Here is a 20130-nt window from a genome sequence, read left to right as displayed (position 1 = left end):
TTCTTCACTAACCTAGTGAAGAAACCTAGTTTCTTCACTAGGTTAGAAAGTTACTCAAAAAGAATAAATTGTGCTAAATTCAAATTTTGAATATTTTTATATTTCCGTTTGGGTTTCTACTGTTTCTAAAAACAGACAAAGTTCTTAAAAACACCCAGTAAGTTTTTTTTCTTAGTGTCTGGAAAACGTGTCGTTTCAAAAACATCTCAATTGTTAAGTCACATGCCATGGGCACTTCCCCGTTACCTAGCAACCCAAACCAGGCCAACTTGTTACCTAACAACCCAAGCAGAGCTCCAACAAATTTGTTCAGCTGGTTAAACCTCTGTATGGGCTGCATAATGGCTGCTGGAAAAGACAAGTGTTTTGTTGTTGACTCACTATGCAGAAGCCACTTGCTGCATTCCTGTTGGTTGTGCAGGAGGCTCCACTTCTGCTTTTCTACGATAGACGGTTGTATAAGTTAGCATTTATTTGCAGCCATTTTCATGTGTGAGTGTAAACATTGAGTTGGGGGCCAGCAGAAGATTATTTGGATTAAATTAAGAGACACTTAGACAGACAAAAGGAATGTGTGACCTCAGCCTGAGTACATCCTGCTGAGAGGCGTAGTGTTTGTCAGATATCTGGAAATGTTACCAGAGTCAGAAGTTAGTAAAATATTTTCTAACATGGATTTTAAATGGTCAGAATTTTCACAGAGAGTTTCTAGTCATAAACTAAAGTCATTTTCTCACAGTTTTGCACATTCATAACTGGGTGATCAGTTGGCCAGATGTGACTATTGAACCCACAACCTTCCAGTCGCCAGAGGAAATGCTCTACCCACTGACCTGCTCTACCCACTGACCTGCTCTATCCACTGACCTGCTCTACCCACTGACCTGCTCTATCCACTGACCTGCTCTACCCACTGACCTGCTCTATCCACTGACCTGCTCTACGCACTGACCTGCTCTACCCACTGACCTGCTCTATCCACTGACCTGCTCTACCCACTGACCTGCTCTACGCACTGACCTGCTCTACCCACTGACCTGCTCTACCCACTGACCTGCTCTACCCACTGACCTGCAGTCAGATGGATGGGAGTAAACTATCTATAAAACCCTAACAAACACAACCTGGTACAGTTCATCATCTGTGAGATTTTTCTTCCATCTCCTGACCTTTCAGGTTCCGCCTCCTTCTTGGAGGCCATGTTGGCTTCTGCCTTTAACCAGAAACATAATTTTCTTAGGAAAAGTTTCATGTTCTGTGATGAATGAAGGAACTAATTGCAGAGATGATTGTTTTTAATAATAATTTATAGAGAACTTAAACTAAATGGCTGCAGGATAACACTGAATGTCCAGCGAGAATCAGGAAACAGGCAGAATAACAGAGGGAGGAAAAGAAGGAACCAGAGAGAAACGATAGAAACCAGAGAGAGATGGAAGAGACAAAACAACCAGAAGAGCAAATCAGGAGGGAAGAGAGCAGAGCTGAAGGAAATGAGAAGATGAACAGCTCTGTGTAAGAAAGCAGGTGAAGGGAAGATGAACAATTAAATGGAGGATCGAAGGTGAAGAAATATAAAAGGACTGAAATAAATCAAGGCATTAAACAGAAAAAAATCACTGATCTTGATAAAAGTGGTGAAAAATAAGGCTTTACAGCTAAACCAGAGACTGTTTGCAATAACTTAAAAAATTTCAGCTCAGCAGGAACAGGAACTGATGGGTCAAGACTGAAGAAGGAAACTAAGAACCATGAGAGTAGTGATATTTTACCACATCCAAAAAAGGAGCTGTTTCAGTTAGAGAAGAGCTTTGATAACAGAAACAGGAAACATCAGAGCTGCAGCATGATGGCCGGTCGCATGTGGTTCTGCTTCTTCGTCCTCTGTGAGTATATTTTACTATTATTTTATTTAACAGGACACAGAAAGTGGGTCAGTGAAACATCGATAAACCTGGAAGTTTCCTCCTGGCTTCACGGTGGAGCAGTGGTCGGTTCCTCACAGCAGAACGGTTCTGGTTCCGATAGTTTCCATGTTCTCCCAGTGACCCACTGGTTTCTGTGGTTTTCTCCTTCAGTTATGAAAACAGATCATTGGTTATTTGGGTCTGAGAGTCGGTGGATGATCTCTGTATATCTATGTTGGACCAGAACTCTGGGTGACCCGACCCACAACATTGTAGCTGAATGTTGGTAATTCTGTGGAAACTTTTCTCTCCGCTCCATTTTTTAAACATTTGTTCCCTCAACAGCTTCTGAGAGAAAGAAGCCTAATATATTCATCTTCTTCTGCATTTGTAACCACATCTTATTAGACATTAAAAACAGAAACATAGAAAAAAAACTTCATTTCTGTACTTCCTCTAAATTCTGTTATCACTAAATCAAAAAGCAGAAAGTTTATTTCAGAGAAATGTGAATCATCTGGTTGATAGTAAAAACTGAGGCAGGAGGTTTATCAGCCCAGGAACGGTTCAGTTTGGTCCAGTTGGTCACAATGTGCAGAAGATGACATTTATTCAGACGCCTGGAAGAATCACACAAACTTACTCCTGAAATGTGAGCAGCTGGACAGTTGGAGCCCTGAGCTTCATGTTCCTGTCAAACTCTGTCAAGTCCAGAGGGGGCTGGTCCATAGGGGGCGCTGCCCTCTCACATGTGGAGGGAAAAATGTCAGTTTCTCTTTATAGTGAGGCCAACATGTAACCTGATTTATTTAAACATTTTCCTCATTCAACAGTAAATTTCCCCAACAGAATCTTGTCAGGTCTGTTCTGGTTCTGCAGACTGTCGCCTCTGACTGCAGCTAGACAGCCTATCAGGTGTGGTTGCTAGGGAAGAAAGAGAAATATATGGCCAATCACAATAGTGATAACGTTGCCAGTGGCGACAGCAGAGGGTTTTACAGACGGTCGATAAGATGCAGCTTCTGATTTTCAGTGTTTTATTCGTCTTTGCTGCCATGTTGACTTTTCTTGTGTTTATTGTTTCTATTCATCAGCTGCTGTCATTTATTCTTTGATGATAATTGAGAACGGTTGACGCTCATGTTCTTCTGGTTAGCATGATGCTAATGCTGCTGTGATGGTTTATAAGAAGCTGGAGTCCTGTTCACTGACTCAGATCTGTTATTTTGCTGAGCTCCTGATTGTCAGATGCATCCAGGGATTGATTTGTGTTTTGGTTCCAGCAGAACCTGATTAAGTTCTTCTGATTTCTGGGTTAATAGTTGATTCTTAAAAGATCAGATTTTAAAGAATGTAGCCATTTTTACATCTATTTTACTTCACTTTACTTCATTTATTTTACTCAAAAGACCTTTTACTTTTAGTTCATTTCATTTTGCTGCATGTATAATGTTATATTAATGTAGAACTGTGGTCATTTTCTGACTGTTTAAATGTTTATATTGAACTAGGAAAAGTTCAGATATTTATCTGCATCTGTTGTTCCTCATCTAGCCTCTAGCGCCCTCTGGTGGACGTAACAGCTCTCTGTAAATCTGGTCTGGACCAGATTAGGTTCACACAGGATTTTAAGAGGTTCTAGTATTTAATTCAGCTGCATGTTGGAGGAACAATCTGCAGGTTTCAGATGAACTCTGTTCTTTCTGAGTTGATTTCCGTAAATTTGATTTTTTTTTTCTTAATCCACCTCATGTTGTACAGCCTGCAGGTTTGAAGAATAGCAAGAAAATATTGTTTTGGATGTAGAAAATGTGGTTAGATTGCTGTTTCTACCAGGAAGTTCTGATATTAACTGTTCTTTTTCTCTTTTAGCTCTGCAGGTTGAGAGCAGTGGTTCTTTCAATGAAATTATCCATTTCTATTATCTGCCAGGAGAAAACCTCTCCATTATATGCCATCCCTCACCAAGACCATGGCGAATTTTCTGCAGAGAAAACTGCCAAGGAGAAAACGTTCTTATTAACACAACATCCAATAAAGAAACAAGAGGAAGAAACAGCATTGAATATTCTGAAAGAGTTCATGACAAGTCTTATAATTTAACTGTGAAAGTCTCTAATCTGACCCTTTCTGACTCTGGACTGTATGGATGTGAAGACCCTCCTTTTACTTACACTCAGTTCATAGCTGTTGTTGCAGAAGGTGAGTTTCTATTAAAGCTGTTTTTAGTACCAAGAAGTGAAGACAATTTCTGTTGTTCACTTAGCTGCTGATGTTTGTCTTTTACTGAAGTTGGGTAAATTAAAAATACTGAGATAAATTATTGATTTATATAAATTACATGCAGCTAAACTGGATTATTCTGAGATGATTGTTTGATTTTATTTTTAGCCAAATATTGTTGATGGGATAAAATGAAAAATCCAGTTTCTGCTGGTTTACCTCTTCCAGCCTCAGACTGGTTGAACTGGGCAGCTCCCAGTGTGAAACTGGGGTTAATGTGATCAGACTGAGATCAGACAGTAACTGATGATTATTCTAACAGCTCTGCTGGATGGAGGCAAAGATCATCACCTCTATAAAGAAGCTGGCAGCTCACTGACAGTCGCCTGTTCCTTTGGTTCCTCTGGAAAAACATTATATTTCTGCAGAGGAGAATGTGAAGAAGAAGAAAACATTCTTGTTTACACCAATGGAGTCAGAGCTCAGGGCGGCAGATACAGCATTGGTCATAGAAGACACAAATCTTCAGATGTTTTTTATGTGACCATTAAGAATCTGACCCAATCTGACTCCGGACGATACAGATGCCTTTCAAGTTTAAACTCTGGGAAAAAACCTTACCTGGATTTTAACGTCTTTGTCTCAGATGGTGAGTTTGAAATAACACACACTGCTTGTCAAAGATAAAACTACATTATTGTCCATCCGTCCCTCCTGGGTGCCCACGGCGTTTCTAAGTCAGGGCTTCATTAAGGCAGGAGTAACAAACTGAACTCACAGTGACTTGACAGGTGTGTCAAGATTTCATTTTGGTTCGTGGAGGATTCCATTTTGAAAAACATTATGCCATTCCACTTTTTACTAGCAAATACTCTTTATTCACTTCTGAAGTGATGCCATCTCTCGCTGTTACTTCACCTGAACCACTAACAGTATCAGCACAGTTAGAGCTGTCAGTGGGATTGATGTTAGCTTGTCCAGTAAAGATGCATGAAGTTGCTGTAAGTAAAGAACCCAGGAGGTTAAATACCCCAGGAATGGTTCAGTTTTAGTGCAGTTGGTCGTATTGTGTAGAAGTTTACATTTATTCAGACGTCTTGAAGAATCACAGACCTGAAATATGAGCAGCTGGACAGTTTGAGCCCTCAGCTTCATGCTCAACATGTTCTAATGTGGAACTGTTGTAATTTTCTGACTGTTTAAATGTTTATGTTGAACTAGGAAAAGTTCAGATATTTATCTACATCTGTTGTTCCTCATCCAGCCTCTAGCGCCCTCTGGTGGACGTGTTGAACATAACATCTCTCTGTAAATCTGGTCTGGACCAGATTAGGTTCACACAGGATTTTAAGAGGTTCTAGTATTTAATTCAGCTGCATGTTGGAGGAACAATCTGCAGGTTTCAGATGAACTCTGTTCTTTCTGAGTTGATTTCAGTAAATTAGTTTTTTCTTTTCTTAATCCACCTCATGTTGTACAGCCTGCAGGTTTGAAGAATAGCAAGAAAATAATGTTTTGGATGTAGAAAATGTGGTTAGATTGTAGTTTCTATCAGGAAGTTCTGATATTAACTGTTCTTTTTCTCGTTTAGCTCTGCAGGTTGGGAACAACAGAACTTTAGAAGAAATGAACTATTACTATCGGCTACCTGGAGAAGAACTCAACATGACATGCTACAATCTCTCACCTGGACCAAGGCGGATTTTCTGCAGAGAAAACTGTCGAGGAGAAAACGTTCTTATTAACACAACATCCAATAAAGAAACAAGTGGAAGAATCAGCATTGAATATTCTGAAAGAGTTCATGACAAGTCTTATAATTTAACTGTGAAAGTCTCTAATGTGACCCATTCTGACTCTGGACTGTACAGATGTGGTCTGACTGAGTCTCCTTTTCCTCCGGACAATAAATTCAAAGCTGTTGTTGCAGAAGGTGAGTTTATATTAAAGCTGCTTTTTGTTCTAAATAAATAAAGGACGTTTCAGTCGCTCACAGAGCTGCTGATGTTCGTCTTATACTGAAGTTGAAGGAAAAAATTCAAACTAAACATGTCTTTACTTTTTTATAAAAGTAATTGATTTATATCAATGCCAGTTTCTGCTGGTTTACCTCTTCCAGCCTCAGACTGGTTGAACTGGGCAGCTCCCAGTGTGAAACTGGTGTTAATGTGATCAGACTGAGATCAGACAGTAACTGATGATTATTCTAACAGCTCTGCTGGATGGAGGCAAAGATCATCACCTCTATAAAGAAGATGGCAGCTCACTGACAGTCGCCTGTTCCTTCGGTTCCTCTGGAAAAACATTATATTTCTGCAGAGGAGAATGTGAAGAAGAAGAAAACATTCTTGTTTTCACCGATGGAGTCAGAGCTCAGAGCGGCAGATACAGCATTGGACATGACAGAAACAAATCTTCAAATGTTTTTTATGTGACCATTAAGAATCTGACCCAGTCTGACTCTGGACGATACAGATGCCTTTCAAGTTTAAGCTACTCGACAAATTCACATGTGGATTTTAATATCACCGTTTCAGATGGTGAGTTTTAAATAACACACAGATATGTAAACCTTGTGAAGATTCTCACCCAATGTTCTTATATGCAACAGTCTCCTCTGAAACCACTGATCCGTCACCTCTGGACCAGAATTGCAGAGCAACATCTACAGGTAAAGCATTTCACTGTCAAATTATAACTTTTCCACTGGAGGTCGACTATCAACACAACCAGGAGTTTAACCTCTTGAATTAGTTTCATCTCTAATGTACTGGACATAACACAATTTTATAGAAAATGATTGTGTTCATTCACACAACATTATCAGTTGTGACAGGAAGCAGAAAGTTTCTGGCATTTAACACACAAAGAAGAAAGTTTGATGGTTTCATCCTGATGATGGTGTTTGGATGACTAGTGAACATTTTGTAATCTTTGTTAAAATTGGGGCAGATTACAGTTTTCTGGCCGATCTCTGTTTACCGATCTTTAAAAACTTGACCTAGCAATTCTGATTTTGGCCAATACCAATTTCTTTTGTCTGAAATGCTGCTAAATGTAGCAAGAAAGTCGATGAGTTGGCAACAGTGGAGTGAGTTAACTGCGAACGTGCCGTGATGATGGATGTCTCAGTGAACTCTCTCACAGCAGGGGAAAAGAGGGCAAAGGCAGATTTTTAGACATTTGCTCAGGCAGGGTAGTAAGTATCCTGTAAGTATCAGCCAATCACTGATCCCCCAAAATTAAGGAAATAGCTGCTGATAAATTGGTGCAACTCTAGTTATATTGTTTTTATGTTCAGAATTTTTTTTTAGAGATTACACCTTTTGAAGATGATCAGGATGTCTGAAATGAATGAACCCTGACATGTCCATAGTCAGTACCATGATCCGCCTGTAGGTGTTAGTAAAAACCAGCTTGTTAATGTCTGCAGATCTTCCTCTGATTGTGATTGTTGTGACTCTGGCCGTCATCGTCGTCCTGCTGTCAGCTGCTCTGATTGTTTCCTACAGGAAGAGATCTCCGAGAGGTGAGAAAGCAGCTGACACACTTCTCTTCATGTTTACAGGTTTTCTGTTATGATAAATAAATAAAACCATAAATGAAGTGGTGAAACATGGCATCCTCTTTTTGTCTCATTACTTTAGATGCTTTTTAATACTTTGGATTTGTTTTAAGTGATGTTGATTTTTCTTATATCTTTGTTGTTTTTCTATTTCAAAACTGAAAATTTGTTGATCTAAATTGTGATTTTAATAATTTATCACAATAATTAAGTATTTGCTCCACAGGTTTGGAGATGAGAGGTACTGGTGGCCAAGAGATGGAGGTGATTTATACTAAAATTAAAAACTGGATCAAAATGTTGCATCTGGCTTATGAAGGCTGAGTTTGTCTGATGTTTTATTATTATTCTTTCTAGACTGTCGCCTGTGATCGGAGCCCCTCTGGAGACTTGATTTATGAGAACTTTGAATCTTCCAGCAGCAACCAGAAGTAGAACTGATCAGAAACAATCACATCTCTGAGAAATTAAATATCGTGAAAAAGATTTACATTTTTATCTCTCATTTAAAAAGAGAAACTAATAATTATTCATAACACAGAGAGGGAGAAATATTTCAATTATTTTTTTCTTGTCATTTTGATTATTTTGTTTCACAGAGAATGAAAACCCAAAATCTCAGAACATTAGTATATTACTTAAGTTCAGCATCATGAGTTTCCTAAATGTAACTTTTTCCATGTTCCATTTTTTTTAGATCTACCTGTAAAAACTGTTATGACCCAAATGAAACTCTGGATTCAAACTTAAATTATGGTTCTGCTCGTCAAAGATAATAACTGCCTGAATAAAAAAATAAAATAAAAGGATAATTTTAGTCCTTCTGTTAGAACTTAATTTGAACAAATCTTCCACATTTTCAATTCAAATCAATTTATAAAAATAATAACCATCCATCCATTTTCTATGACCAATAGTCGGCTTTTTTCACTTTAGCTTTACTGCCACCTTGTGGTAGCATTTTTTTCTACATCTTTTATTTTGAAATTACTTTTGAAGTTGACATGCCAATCTGAATATGCATTTTTTTTCTCTGTCAGATTATTTGTGCACATTATTCTGTAATCAAGTGTTTTAGTTTTTGTGAATAATCCTCAATTGTTGCTGGTTTTACTTTTTCTGTTGTTTTTATTTCTGTTTGTGTTTCAGGCTGAGATGTTTTAGTGCAGTGGATGGAAGCTGGAGGTCGGATCCTCCTCTCTCTGAATCGTTAGTCGGGTTCAGTGAAATCCACTGGAAGGATTTTATTCATGCAAGATGATAAATCTGTAATTTTGCTTCTTTCTCTAGCAATTTGTAAAATCGTGTGACTAATAAACTGAAATGCTTCTGCTGTAAGAATAACAATAAAAGAAGATTTTTCTTCAGTTCTTGTTTTTTATGTAAATGATTCACACAGCAGACACAGATCCACCATCATGCTCTCTGAGGGAAATAAATGAACTTTGACACTAAGTTCAAACAGTTTGTTGGGCCGTCAGGAACCAACTGGGTCTGGTTCCAGTAAATCTCTGCAGTCAGCAGCGGTCAGACGGCTGGTTAGTGCAGACAAAACATTTCAGAGACAAACAGAAAGTTTAATGTAAATTAAAACCTTGTGGCAAAAGATGATCTATAAATGAGCCGAAGCAGGAAGTGTGAACTCTGAGAGGAGCGATTTCTGGATGTAGAGCAGGAACTGGAAAAACCACAAACCTGAGATAATTAGTGGGAACAATTAGAAAACATGGATGAACAGGAAATCGTTCATAAAATAAAAAAAGATTTGAGTTTAGTTTTGCAACATTTACGTTCCGCCCTTCGACAGTTTTTTTTTTTTTTTTGTATTTTGCTGCTGAAGCCTGTAAATAAAAGGATCCATGCAACAATCTGCCTTGTTTTAGCAATGCAAACTACTTTTACTGGTCTCGGTTATTTTGAGTCATTGATTGGATGGTTTCATTTCCACAACCTGCATTGACCTCCATATTAACCCCATCTGATGAATTTACACTTTTACTTCTTCAATCCTTGGTAGAAGTTTATCAACATCCTGGGTGTTGAACCGAGGCCTCTTGCTCATCAACAAATTGGACTTATGTTTCTTAGAGCACCTCTGTGGTTTGCAGCAGAGCGGAGCTGCATGTGGTGTAAATCAGGGAGGTCAGTTACAGCTCCACTCGACCTGCAACGTGCCCTGCAGGGCAGAGACAGGGTCTGTCTCTGGGTCTCTGTCTCCACAGAGAGAAGTTTCTGTTTTCAGAAGCAGAAAAAAAAACTGTTTCTGCAAACTGTTGCAGAAACCACTAAAGTCCACTGAAATGTTTTTTTTTAGCTACTTAAAAAGCAGAAACTAAAGTTCAGGCATTTTACTTCCTTCAAATAAACTGCATAATCAGTACAACGAGAAGCACAAATTGGTTCTCAATTCCAGTAATTGTGTCTGTCAAGTGCTTTAAAAAACTTTCCTGTTTCAGAAAATTTGATTATCAGTTGTAATTTCTTCATGATCTTAAGAGAACCATGTCCTACTGCTGAGATGTTTTACATTCATTATGTATTGATTGTATTGGCATGTTTTGTTTTTTTTATTTTTTAATCTTTGATACTTTGTCTTTTAGTTTTAGACTTGCTGTAACATCAATTACCCAATTTGGGAAACGAATACATCTGAAATCTCTGACCTTTCAAAGCAGGATTGTTCAAACTTTAAATGAAACTCTTCCAGCCCTCTCGGCTCTGTGAAGGCTCCTCATCTCCTCAGTCTTCACTGTGCTTCGCAGCAGGGAGTCCAACTCCAGCCCCATCCTGGAACGGTTTGATGTTTCCCCAGGTCCAACATCCCTGAATCAAAGGACTGACTTTCCTTCTCATGACTCAGAGTCCTGCTGAATATGTGCTTCAGGAGCGATTTAGCAGAAGGACTCATCTAAAGCCTGCAGGACGCCAATAGCTGAGTTGTGGAACAGCGAAACGATGATTCAGAGGAATGAGAGTGAATAAAATGTGGAATAAGATGAAGGCCTCCTGCTGTTGTTTCTGTTCCTGTTGTGTTTGTCAGATCCTGCTCATGTCCTTGTAGGTGCAGGTCACTCAGTTCTGTTGATGCCTCCTTGGTTGTACTTGGGTCAGGCTCTCATATTCACCGACCAACGTCAGACCCACAGAACTTTGGAGTCACCGGCTGGACCAGAACCTTCTCTGGCCAACATATCAGAGCAGAAGGCTGGGTCATCCAGACTGTTTACCTGTTGATCTGTTCTCGAGCTCTGGCTGCTGACTGATTAATGAGATTTTGAGTTTATGTAACTGGAATGAGTTTCTGCTGCAGAGCTGCTGGTTCTGCTCCTCAGCATGGAAAGAATCCACCTGAACCGGTTGGGTCTCTGGTGGGGATGCTCTCCTCCCACCAGAAGAAGAATGTGGAGCAGAACTACGACCAAGAAAGTTCAGATGCTTTGGAAGAGCTGGTCGTCTCTGACATTTGAGATTTTGCCAACTTTGCAAAGGCATGAAGACATGAGACTGTAGCTAAACCTAGAGAGGAGGGGTCAAGGGTCACGTTTAAGGCAGGAACTTTAAAACTGGGAGGAGAAAAGAAGAGGAGTTTTAATAGCACATCTGAGGAAGAACCTCCTTCAGTTATAGAAGAAGAGCTTTGATAGAAGAAACAGGAAACATCAGAGCTGCAGCATGATGGCCGGTCGCATGTGGTTCTGCTTCTTCGTCCTCTGTGAGTATATTTTACTATTATTTTATTTAACAGGACACAGAAAGTGGGTCAGTGAAACATCGATAAACCCTGGAAGTTTCCTCCTGGCTTCACGGTGGAGCAGTGGTCGGTTCCTCACAGCAGAACGGTTCTGGTTCCGATAGTTTCCATGTTCTCCCAGCGACCCACTGGTTTCTGTGGTTTTCTCCTTCAGTTATAAAAACAGATCATTGGTTATTTGGGTCTGAGAGTCGGTGGATGATCTCTGTATATCTGTGTTGGACCAGAACTCTGGGTGACCCGACCCACAACATTGTAGCTGAATGTTGGTAATTCTGTGGAAACTTTTCTCTCTGCTCCATTTTTTAAACATTTGTTCCCTCAGTAGCTTCTTAGAGAAAGTAATCTGATAAAGATTCATCATCTTCTGCACTTGTAATTACATCTTATTAGACGTTAAAAACAGGAACTGAGAATAAAAACTTCATTTCTGTACTTCCTCTAACTTCTGTAATCACCAAGTCAAAAGCAGAAAGTTTATTTCAGAGAAATGTGAATCATCTGGTTGATAGTAAAACCTCAGGCAGGAGGTTTATCAAATCAATCAAATTTTATTTGTATAGCACATTTCAGCATTTCAAAGTGCTTTACATAATTAAAATAAAAACAGCATTTGACATTAAAAAAAGGGAAAAAAAGAAACAGTGAGAAAGAGTTAAAAAGAAATTAAAAAATACAGAAAAACATTAAAGAGATTTTTAAAAGAGTTTTAGTCAAAACGCTGTTTAACAAGGATTCTCAAACCCCAGAGTTTTAGTCAGCATCAGCCCAGGAACGGTTCAGTTTTGGTCCAGTTGGTCCTAAAGTGCAGAAGATGACATTTGTGACCAGCAGGTGGAGATCTTTTTAAAAGTAACAAGATACAAACGAGGCCTCGCATTTCATGGGTCACGTGACTGCTTCATTTTGCGTGTCGGTTTTCAAAATAAAAGCGCGATGAGCCGTGCTGCATCATGGGTTGTTGTCCTTTTGGTATCGCATCAGAGGAGAATATTTGTCTTCAGTGGGCAAAATAAAATGAACATTGACCAACATATTTGATGTGTATTGATGATGGCACTCATCAAAATGTAATGTTTGTTACTGCTTTTCTCAATTGTAGATTATGTTTTTTTATGACTTTATATTTTTGTGATTTTATGAGCTGCATTGTTGCTGAAATGTGCTACAGAAGTAAACTTGATTAATTGTCTGAAATGGAGCCAGTAAGAGGAAAATTTCTGACATCTGGGAATACTTTGAGATGATCGCTCACAATAAAATTCTTCTTAGATAACAATAATTAACACCTCCACCTCCCAATTTCTCACCTTCTGCAAAGTTCCACTATTATTTGTAGTTTGATTAGCAAAGATATATCAGCCTTGCACAGCAGAAACAGATTTAATGGTGTTGCAGAACATCTAGCCAAATATAAGGGATCAGAGCCAATTATAAATCTAAGAAAAAGTGAATGCCCCAACATGCACTGCACTCCCAAGACACTAAAACATAAAATGTCTTTATTGTCAAATCAGTCTGACATATAAGAAAACCCAACACAACCACTGACTTTCAACATATACCAGGATTAGGTTGACTACAAATAATTTTAATAATTAAAACATATGACAATTAAATATGGTTTCATTACTGTTACTAAATATGAGTTTGATGAAAACATTGTGACAATATTGCATTTAATAATTTTTGAAAGTATGATCCAACTGAGTGATAAGGCTGTTAGTTTCACCAGCAGATGTCACTAGTGAGTCCTGAATGAAGCATCGAGTAATGAACCATTTTGCAAAGCAAAGGGCTGGAAAGGTTCACTGCTTCATGAGGCTTCATTTGCCCATCACTACCGCACGCCACAGCAACCCCCAGCTGCAGCCGACAAAGCCATCAGAGCAACACTGCAGAGACGCACAACAGGTGTAGCACCCAAAAACCAACTATGATCTCAGTCACCAAACCTACAAGCCGACATGTAGCTGCCAACCGTAGCAACAGTGGGAGAAACAAAGACGCACGGACCCTGCAGCGGCCCACCCAACTTTAAAGGGTTTCGCCCCGCCCACCAATCAACGGTGCCCGGTGCACAGAGTGGGGGAGGGTGGAACACCATCCCACAACACATTTATTCAGACGCCTGGAAGAATCACACAAACTTACTCCTGAAATGTGAGCAGCTGGACAGTTGGAGCCCTGAGCTTCATGTTCCTGTCAAACTCTGTCAAGTCCAGAGGGGGCTGGTCCATAGGGGGCGCTGCCCTCTCACATGTGGAGGGAAAAATGTCAGTTTCTCTTTATAGAGAAGCCAACATGTAACCTGATTTATTTAAACAACATTTTCCTCATTCAACAGTAAATTTCCCCAACAGAATCCTGTCAGGTCTGTTCTGGTTCTGCAGACTGTCGCCTCTGACTGCAGCTAGACAGCCTATCAGGTGTGGTTGCTAGGGAAGAATGAGAAATATATGGCCAATCACAATAGTGATAATGTTGCCAGCGGCGACAGCAGAGGGTTTTACAGACGGTCGATAAGATGCAGCTTCTGATTTTCAGTGTTTTATTCGTCTTTGCTGCCATGGTGACTTTTCTTGTGTTTATTGTTTGATGATAATTGAGAACGGTTGACGCTCATGTTCTTCTGGTTAGCATGATGCTAATGCTGCTGTGATGGTTTATAAGAAGCTGGAGTCCTGTTCACTGACTCAGATCTGTTATTTTTCTGAGCTCTTGATTATCAGATGCCTCCAGGGATTGATTTGTGTTTTGGTTCCAGCAGAACCTGATTGAGTTCTTCTGATTTCTGGGTTAATAGAGTCTTAAAAGTTGAGATTTTAAAAATTTAGTCATTTTTACACCTGTTTTAGTTTTCTTTGACTCAAAAGACCTTTTACTTTGTTAGTTTTCTTTTCATTTTATTTTGCTGCATGTATAATGTTATATTAACGTAGAACTGTTGTCATTTTCGGACGTTTTTAGTGCAGTTGGTTGTATTGTGTAGAAGTTTACATTTATTCAGACGTCTTGAAGAATCACAGACCTGAAATATGACCAGCTGGACAGTTTGAGCCCTCAGCTTCATGCTCAACATGTTCTAATGTGGAACTGTTGTAATTTTCTGACTGTTTAAATGTTTATATTGAACTAGGAGAATTTCAGGTATTTATCTGCATCTGTTGTTCCTCATCATCTGGTGTACGTGTTGAACATTACAGCTCTCTGTAAATCTGGTCTGGACCAGATTAGGTTCACACTGGATTTTAAGAGGTTCTAGTATTTAATTCAGCTGCATGTTGGAGGAACAATCTGCAGGTTTCAGATGAACTCTGTTCTTTCTGAGTTGATTTCCGTAAATTAGATTTTTCTTTTCTTAATCCACCTCATGTTGAACAGCCTGCAGGTTTGAATAATAGCAAGAAAATAATGTTTTGGATGTAGAAAATGTGGTTAGATTGTAGTTTCTACCAGGAAGTTCTGATATTAACTGTTCTTTTTCTCTTTTAGCTCTGCAGGTTGGGAGCAGTGGTTCTTTCAAGGAAATTAACCATTACTATTGGCTACCTGGAGAAAACCTCTCCATGACATGCTATCTCTCACCTGGACCATGGCGGATTTTCTGCAGAGAAAACTGCCAAGGAGAAAACGTTCTTATTAACACAACATCCAATAAAGAAACAAGTGGAAGAATCAGCATTGAATATTCTGAAAGAGTTCATGACAAGTCTTATAATTTAACTGTGAAAGTCTCTAATCTGACCCATTCTGACTCTGGACTGTACAGATGTGGTCTGACTGACTCTCCTTCTACATTCATAAAATTCAAAGCTGTTGTTGCAGAAGGTGAGTTTATATTAAAGCTGCTTTTTGTTCTAAATAAGTAAAGGACGTTTCAGTCGCTCACAGAGCTGCTGATGTTCATCTTATATTGAAGTTGAAGGAAAAAATTCGAACTAAACATGTCTGTACTTTTTTATAAAAGTAATTGATTTATATGAATGTCAGTTTCTGCTGGTTTACCTCTTCCAGTCTCAGGCTGGTTGAACTGGGCAGCTCCCAGTGTGAAACTGTGGTTAATGTGATCAGACTGAGATCAGACAGTAACTGATGATTATTCTAACAGCTCTGCTGGATGGAGCCAAAGATCATCACCTCTATAAAGAAGCTGGCAGCTCACTGACAGTCGCCTGTTCCTTTGGTTTCTCTGGAAAAACCAAATATTTCTGCAGAGGAGAATGTGAAGAAGAAGAAAACATTCTTGTTTACAGTAATGGAGTCAGAGCTCAGAGCGGCAGATACAGCATTGGTCATGACACACCGGAATATTCAGATGTTTTTTATGTGACCATTAAGAATCTGACCCAGTCTGACTCTGGACGATACAGATGCCTTTTATATTTAAACTCTGGGAAAAATTCATACATGGATTTTAACGTGTTCGTCTCAGATGGTGAGTTTTAAATAACACACAGAAACACATGCATATGTAAACCTGGTGAAGATTCTGACTCAATATGTATGTTTATGCAACAGTCTCCTCTGAAACCACTGATCCGTCATCTCTGGACCAGAATTACAGAGCAACATCTACAGGTAAATCAGTTCTCTGTCAGATTATAACTTTTCAACTGGAGGTCGACTATCAACACCTTCTTCTTGAATATATTGGACATAACACAATTTCATAGATGGGTAGAAATGATTGTGTTCATTCACACAACATTATCAGTTGCGACAGGAAGCAGAAAGTTTCTGGCATTTAACACACAAAGAAGAAAGTTTGATGGTTTCATCCTGATGATGGTGTTTGGATGACTAGTGAACATTTTGTAATCTTTGTTAAAATTGGGGCAGATTACAGTTTTCTGGCTGATCTCTGTTTACCGATCTTTAAAAACTTGACCTAGCAATTCTGATTTTGGCCAATACCAATTTCTTTTGTCTGAAATGCTGCTAAATGTAGCAAGAAAGTCGATGAGTTGGCAACAGTGGAGTGAGTTAACTGCGAACGTGCCGTGATGATGGATGTCTCAGTGAACTCTCTCACAGCAGGGGAAAAGAGGGCAAAGGCAGATTTTTAGACATTTGCTCAGGCAGGGTAGTAAGTATCCTGTAAGTATCAGCCAATCACTGATCCCCCAAAATTAAGGAAATAGCTGCTGATAAATTGGTGCAACTCTAGTTATATTGTTTTTATGTTCAGAATTTTTTTTTAGAGATGAAACCTTTTGAAGATGATCAGGATGTCTGAAATGAATGAACCCTGACATGTCCATAGTCAGTACCATGATCCGCCTGTAGGTGTCAGTAAAAACCAGCTTGTTAATGTCTGCAGCTCTTCCTCTGATTGTGATTGTTGTGACTCTGGCCGTCATCGTTGTCCTGCTGTCAGCTGCTCTGATTGTTTCCTACAGGAAGAGATCTCCGAGAGGTGAGAAAGCAGCTGACACACTTCTCTTCATGTTTACAGGTTTTCTGTTATGATAAATAAATAAAACCATAAATGAAGTGGTGAAACATGGCATCCTCTTTTTGTCTCATTACTTTAGATGCTTTTTAATACTTTGGATTTGTTTTAAGTGATGTTGATTTTTCTTATATCTTTGTTGTTTTTCTATTTCAAAACTGAAAATTTGTTGATCTAAATTGTGATTTTAATAATTTATCACAATAATTAAGTATTTGCTCCACAGGTTTGGAGATGAGAGGCTCTGGTGGCCAAGAGATGGAGGTGATTTATACTAAAATTAAAAACTGGATCAAAATGTTGCATCTGGCTTATGAAGGCTGAGTTTGTCTGATGTTTTATTATTATTCTTTCTAGACTGTCGCCTGTGATCGGAGCCCCTCTGGAGACTTGATTTATGAGAACTTTGAATCTTCCAGCAGCAACCAGAAGTAGCACTGATCAGAAACAATCACATCTCTGAGAAATTAAATATCGTGAAAAAGATTTACATTTTTATCTCTCATTTAAAAAGAGAAACTAATAATTATTCATAACACAGAGAGGGAGAAATATTTCAATTATTTTTTTCTTGTCATTTTAATTATTTTGTTTCACAGAGAATGAAAACCCAAAATCTCAGAACATTAGAATATTAAGTTCAGCATCATGAGTTTCCTAAATGTAACTTTTCACAATGTTCCATTTTTTAGATCTACCTGTAAATACTGTTATGACCCAAATGAAACTCTGGATTCAAACTTAAATTATGGTTCTGCTCGTCAAAGATAATAACTGCCGGAATAAAAAAATAAAATAAAAGGATAATTTCAGTCCTTCTGTTAGAACTTAATTTGAACAAATCTTCCACATTTTCAATTCAAATCAATTTATAAAAATAATAACCATCCATCCATTTTCTATGACCAATAGTCGGCTTTTTTCACTTTAGCTTTACTGCCACCTTGTGGTAGCATTTTTTTTCTACATCTTTTATTTTGAAATTACTTTTGAAGTTGACATGCCAATCTGAATATGCATTTTTTTTCTCTGTCAGATTATTTGTGCACATTATTCTGTAATCAAGTGTTTTAGTTTTTGTGAATAATCCTCAATTGTTGCTGGTTTTACTTTTTCTGTTGTTTTTATTTCTGTTTGTGTTTCAGGCCGAGATGTTTTAGTGCAGTGGATGGAAGCTGGAGGTCGGATCCTCCTCTCTCTGAATCGTTAGTCGGGTTCAGTGAAATCCACTGGAAGGATTTTATTCATGCAAGATGATAAATCTGTAATTTTGCTTCTTTCTCTAGCAATTTGTAAAATCGTGTGACTAATAAACTGAAATGCTTCTGCTGTAAGAATAACAATAAAAGAAGATTTTTCTTCAGTTCTTGTTTTTTTATGTAAATGATTCACACAGCAGACACAGATCCCCCATCATGCTCTCTGAGGGAAATAAATGAACTTTGACACTAAGTTCAAACAGTTTGTTGGGCCGTCAGGAACCAACTGGGTCGGGTTCCAGTAAATCTCTGCAGTCAGCAGCGGTCAGACGGCTGGTCAGTACAGACAAAACGATTCAGAGACAAACACAAAGTTTAATGTAAATTAAAACCTTGTGGCAAAAGATGATCTATAAATGAGCCGAAGCAGGAAGTGTGAACTCTGAGAGGAGCGATTTCTGGATGTAGAGCAGGAACTGGAAAAACCACAAACCTGAGATAATTAGTGGGAACAATTAGAAAACATGGATGAACAGGAAATCGTTCATAAAATAAAAAAAGATTTGAGTTTAGTTTTGCAACATTTACATTCCGCCCTTCGACAGTTTTTTTTTTGTTGTATTTTGCTGCTGAAGCCTGTAAATAAAAGGATCCATGCAACAATCTGCCTTGTTTTAGCAATGCAAACTACTTTTACTGGTCTCGGTTATTTTGAGTCATTGATTGGATGGTTTCATTTCCACAACCTGCATTGACCTCCATATTCACCCCCATCTGATGAATTTACACTTTTACTTCTTCAATCCTTGGTAGAAGTTTATCAACATCCTGGGTGTTGAACCGAGGCCTCTTGCTCATCAACAACTTGGAGTTATGTTTCTTAGAGCATCTCTGTGGTTTGCAGCAGAGCGGAGCTGCATGTGGTGTAAATCAGGGAGGTCAGTAACGGCTCCACTCGACCTGCAACGTGCCCTGCAGGGCAGAGACAGGGTCTGTCTCTGTGTCTCTGTCTCCACAGAGAGAAGTTTCTGTTTTCAGAAGCAGAAAAAAAAACTGTTTCTGCAACAAACTTTTCTGCAAACTGTTGCAGAAACCACTAAAGTCCACTGAAATGTTTTTTTTTAGCTACTTAAAAAGCAGAAACTAAAGTTCAGGCGTTTTACTTCCTTCAAATAAACTGCATAATCAGTACAACGAGAAGCACAAATTGGTTCTCAATTCCAGTAATTGTGTCTGTCAAGTGCTTTAAAAAACTTTCCTGTTTCAGAAAATTTGATTATCAGTTGTAATTTCTTCATGATCTTAAGAGAACCATGTCCTACTGCTGAGATGTTTTACATTCATTATGTATTGATTGTATTGGTATGTTTTGTTTTTTTATTTTTTAATCTTTGATACTTTGTCTTTTAGTTTTAGACTTGCTGTAACATCAATTACCCAATTTGGGAAACGAATACATCTGAAATCTCTGACCTTTCAAAGCAGGATTGTTCAAACTTTAAATGAAACTCTTCCAACCCGGTTTTGTGAAGGCTCCTCATCTCCTCAGTCTTCACTGTGCTTCACAGCAGGGAGTCCAACTCCAGCCCCATCCTGGAACGGTTTGATGTTTCCCCAGGTCCAACATCCCTGAATCAAAGGACTGACTTTCCTTCTCATGACTCAGAGTCCTGCTGAATATGTGCTTCAGGAGCGATTTAGCAGAAGGACTCGTCTAAAGCCTGCAGGACGCCAATAGCTGAGTTGTGGAACAGCGAGGCTCAAACGATGATTCAGAGGAATGAGGGTGAATAAAATGTGGAATAAGATGAAGGCCTCCTGATGTTGTTTCTGTTCCTGTTGTGTTTGTCAGATCCTGCTCATGTCCTTGTTGGTGCAGGTCACTCAGTTCTGTTGATGCCTCCTTGGTTGTACTTGGGTCAGGCTCTCACATTCACCGACCAACGTCAGACCCACAGAACTTTGGAGTCACCGGCTGGACCAGAACCTTCTCTGGCCAACATATCAGAGCAGAAGGCTGGGTCATCCAG

The 20130-nt window shown here is 38.9% G+C and overlaps 1 protein-coding gene across 2 annotated transcripts; it reads left to right on the top strand.

Annotated features, from left to right (window-relative positions):
- The first annotated feature begins 211 nt into the window (after positions 1–211).
- LOC103468082 (polymeric immunoglobulin receptor) lies at positions 212–18267 on the top strand. 2 transcript variants are annotated; one of them, XM_081609374.1, is made up of 9 exons: positions 212–1886; positions 3780–4109; positions 4453–4779; positions 5722–6063; positions 6344–6670; positions 6742–6801; positions 16770–16865; positions 17128–17165; positions 17259–18267. In XM_081609374.1, the coding sequence occupies exons 1-9, from the start codon at positions 1847–1849 to the stop codon at positions 17334–17336; spliced, it is 1638 nt and encodes a 545-aa protein (XP_081465500.1). In that variant the 5' UTR covers positions 212–1846; the 3' UTR covers positions 17337–18267. The 2 variants fall into 2 exon arrangements, with proteins under 2 accessions (XP_081465500.1, XP_081465499.1); XM_081609373.1 differs by lacking the exons at positions 16770–16865; positions 17128–17165; positions 17259–18267 and adding exons at positions 7564–7659; positions 7922–7959; positions 8053–9065.
- Positions 18268–20130: the final 1863 nt, after the last annotated feature.

Source organism: Poecilia reticulata, chromosome 7, assembly GCF_904066995.2.
Source record: "Poecilia reticulata chromosome 7, P_reticulata-male-v2, whole genome shotgun sequence".
NCBI lineage: Eukaryota > Metazoa > Chordata > Actinopteri > Cyprinodontiformes > Poeciliidae > Poecilia > Poecilia reticulata.
Note: the sequence above shows the minus strand (reverse complement) of the source record. Positions and strands in the feature narration are given on the sequence as shown.

What these genes read in the sequence shown, in the direction of transcription:
- LOC103468082 (XM_081609374.1), top strand. Translation starts at nt 1,847, where the DNA reads ATGATGGCCGGTCGCATGTGGTTCTGCTTCTTCGTCCTCT. An exon ending in CAAAGCTGTTGTTGCAGAAG is followed by an intron (nt 6,064 to 6,343) that starts GTGAGTTTATAT and finishes TTATTCTAACAG; the next exon opens with CTCTGCTGGATGGAGGCAAA. An exon ending in TAATATCACCGTTTCAGATG is followed by an intron (nt 6,671 to 6,741) that starts GTGAGTTTTAAA and finishes TATATGCAACAG; the next exon opens with TCTCCTCTGAAACCACTGAT.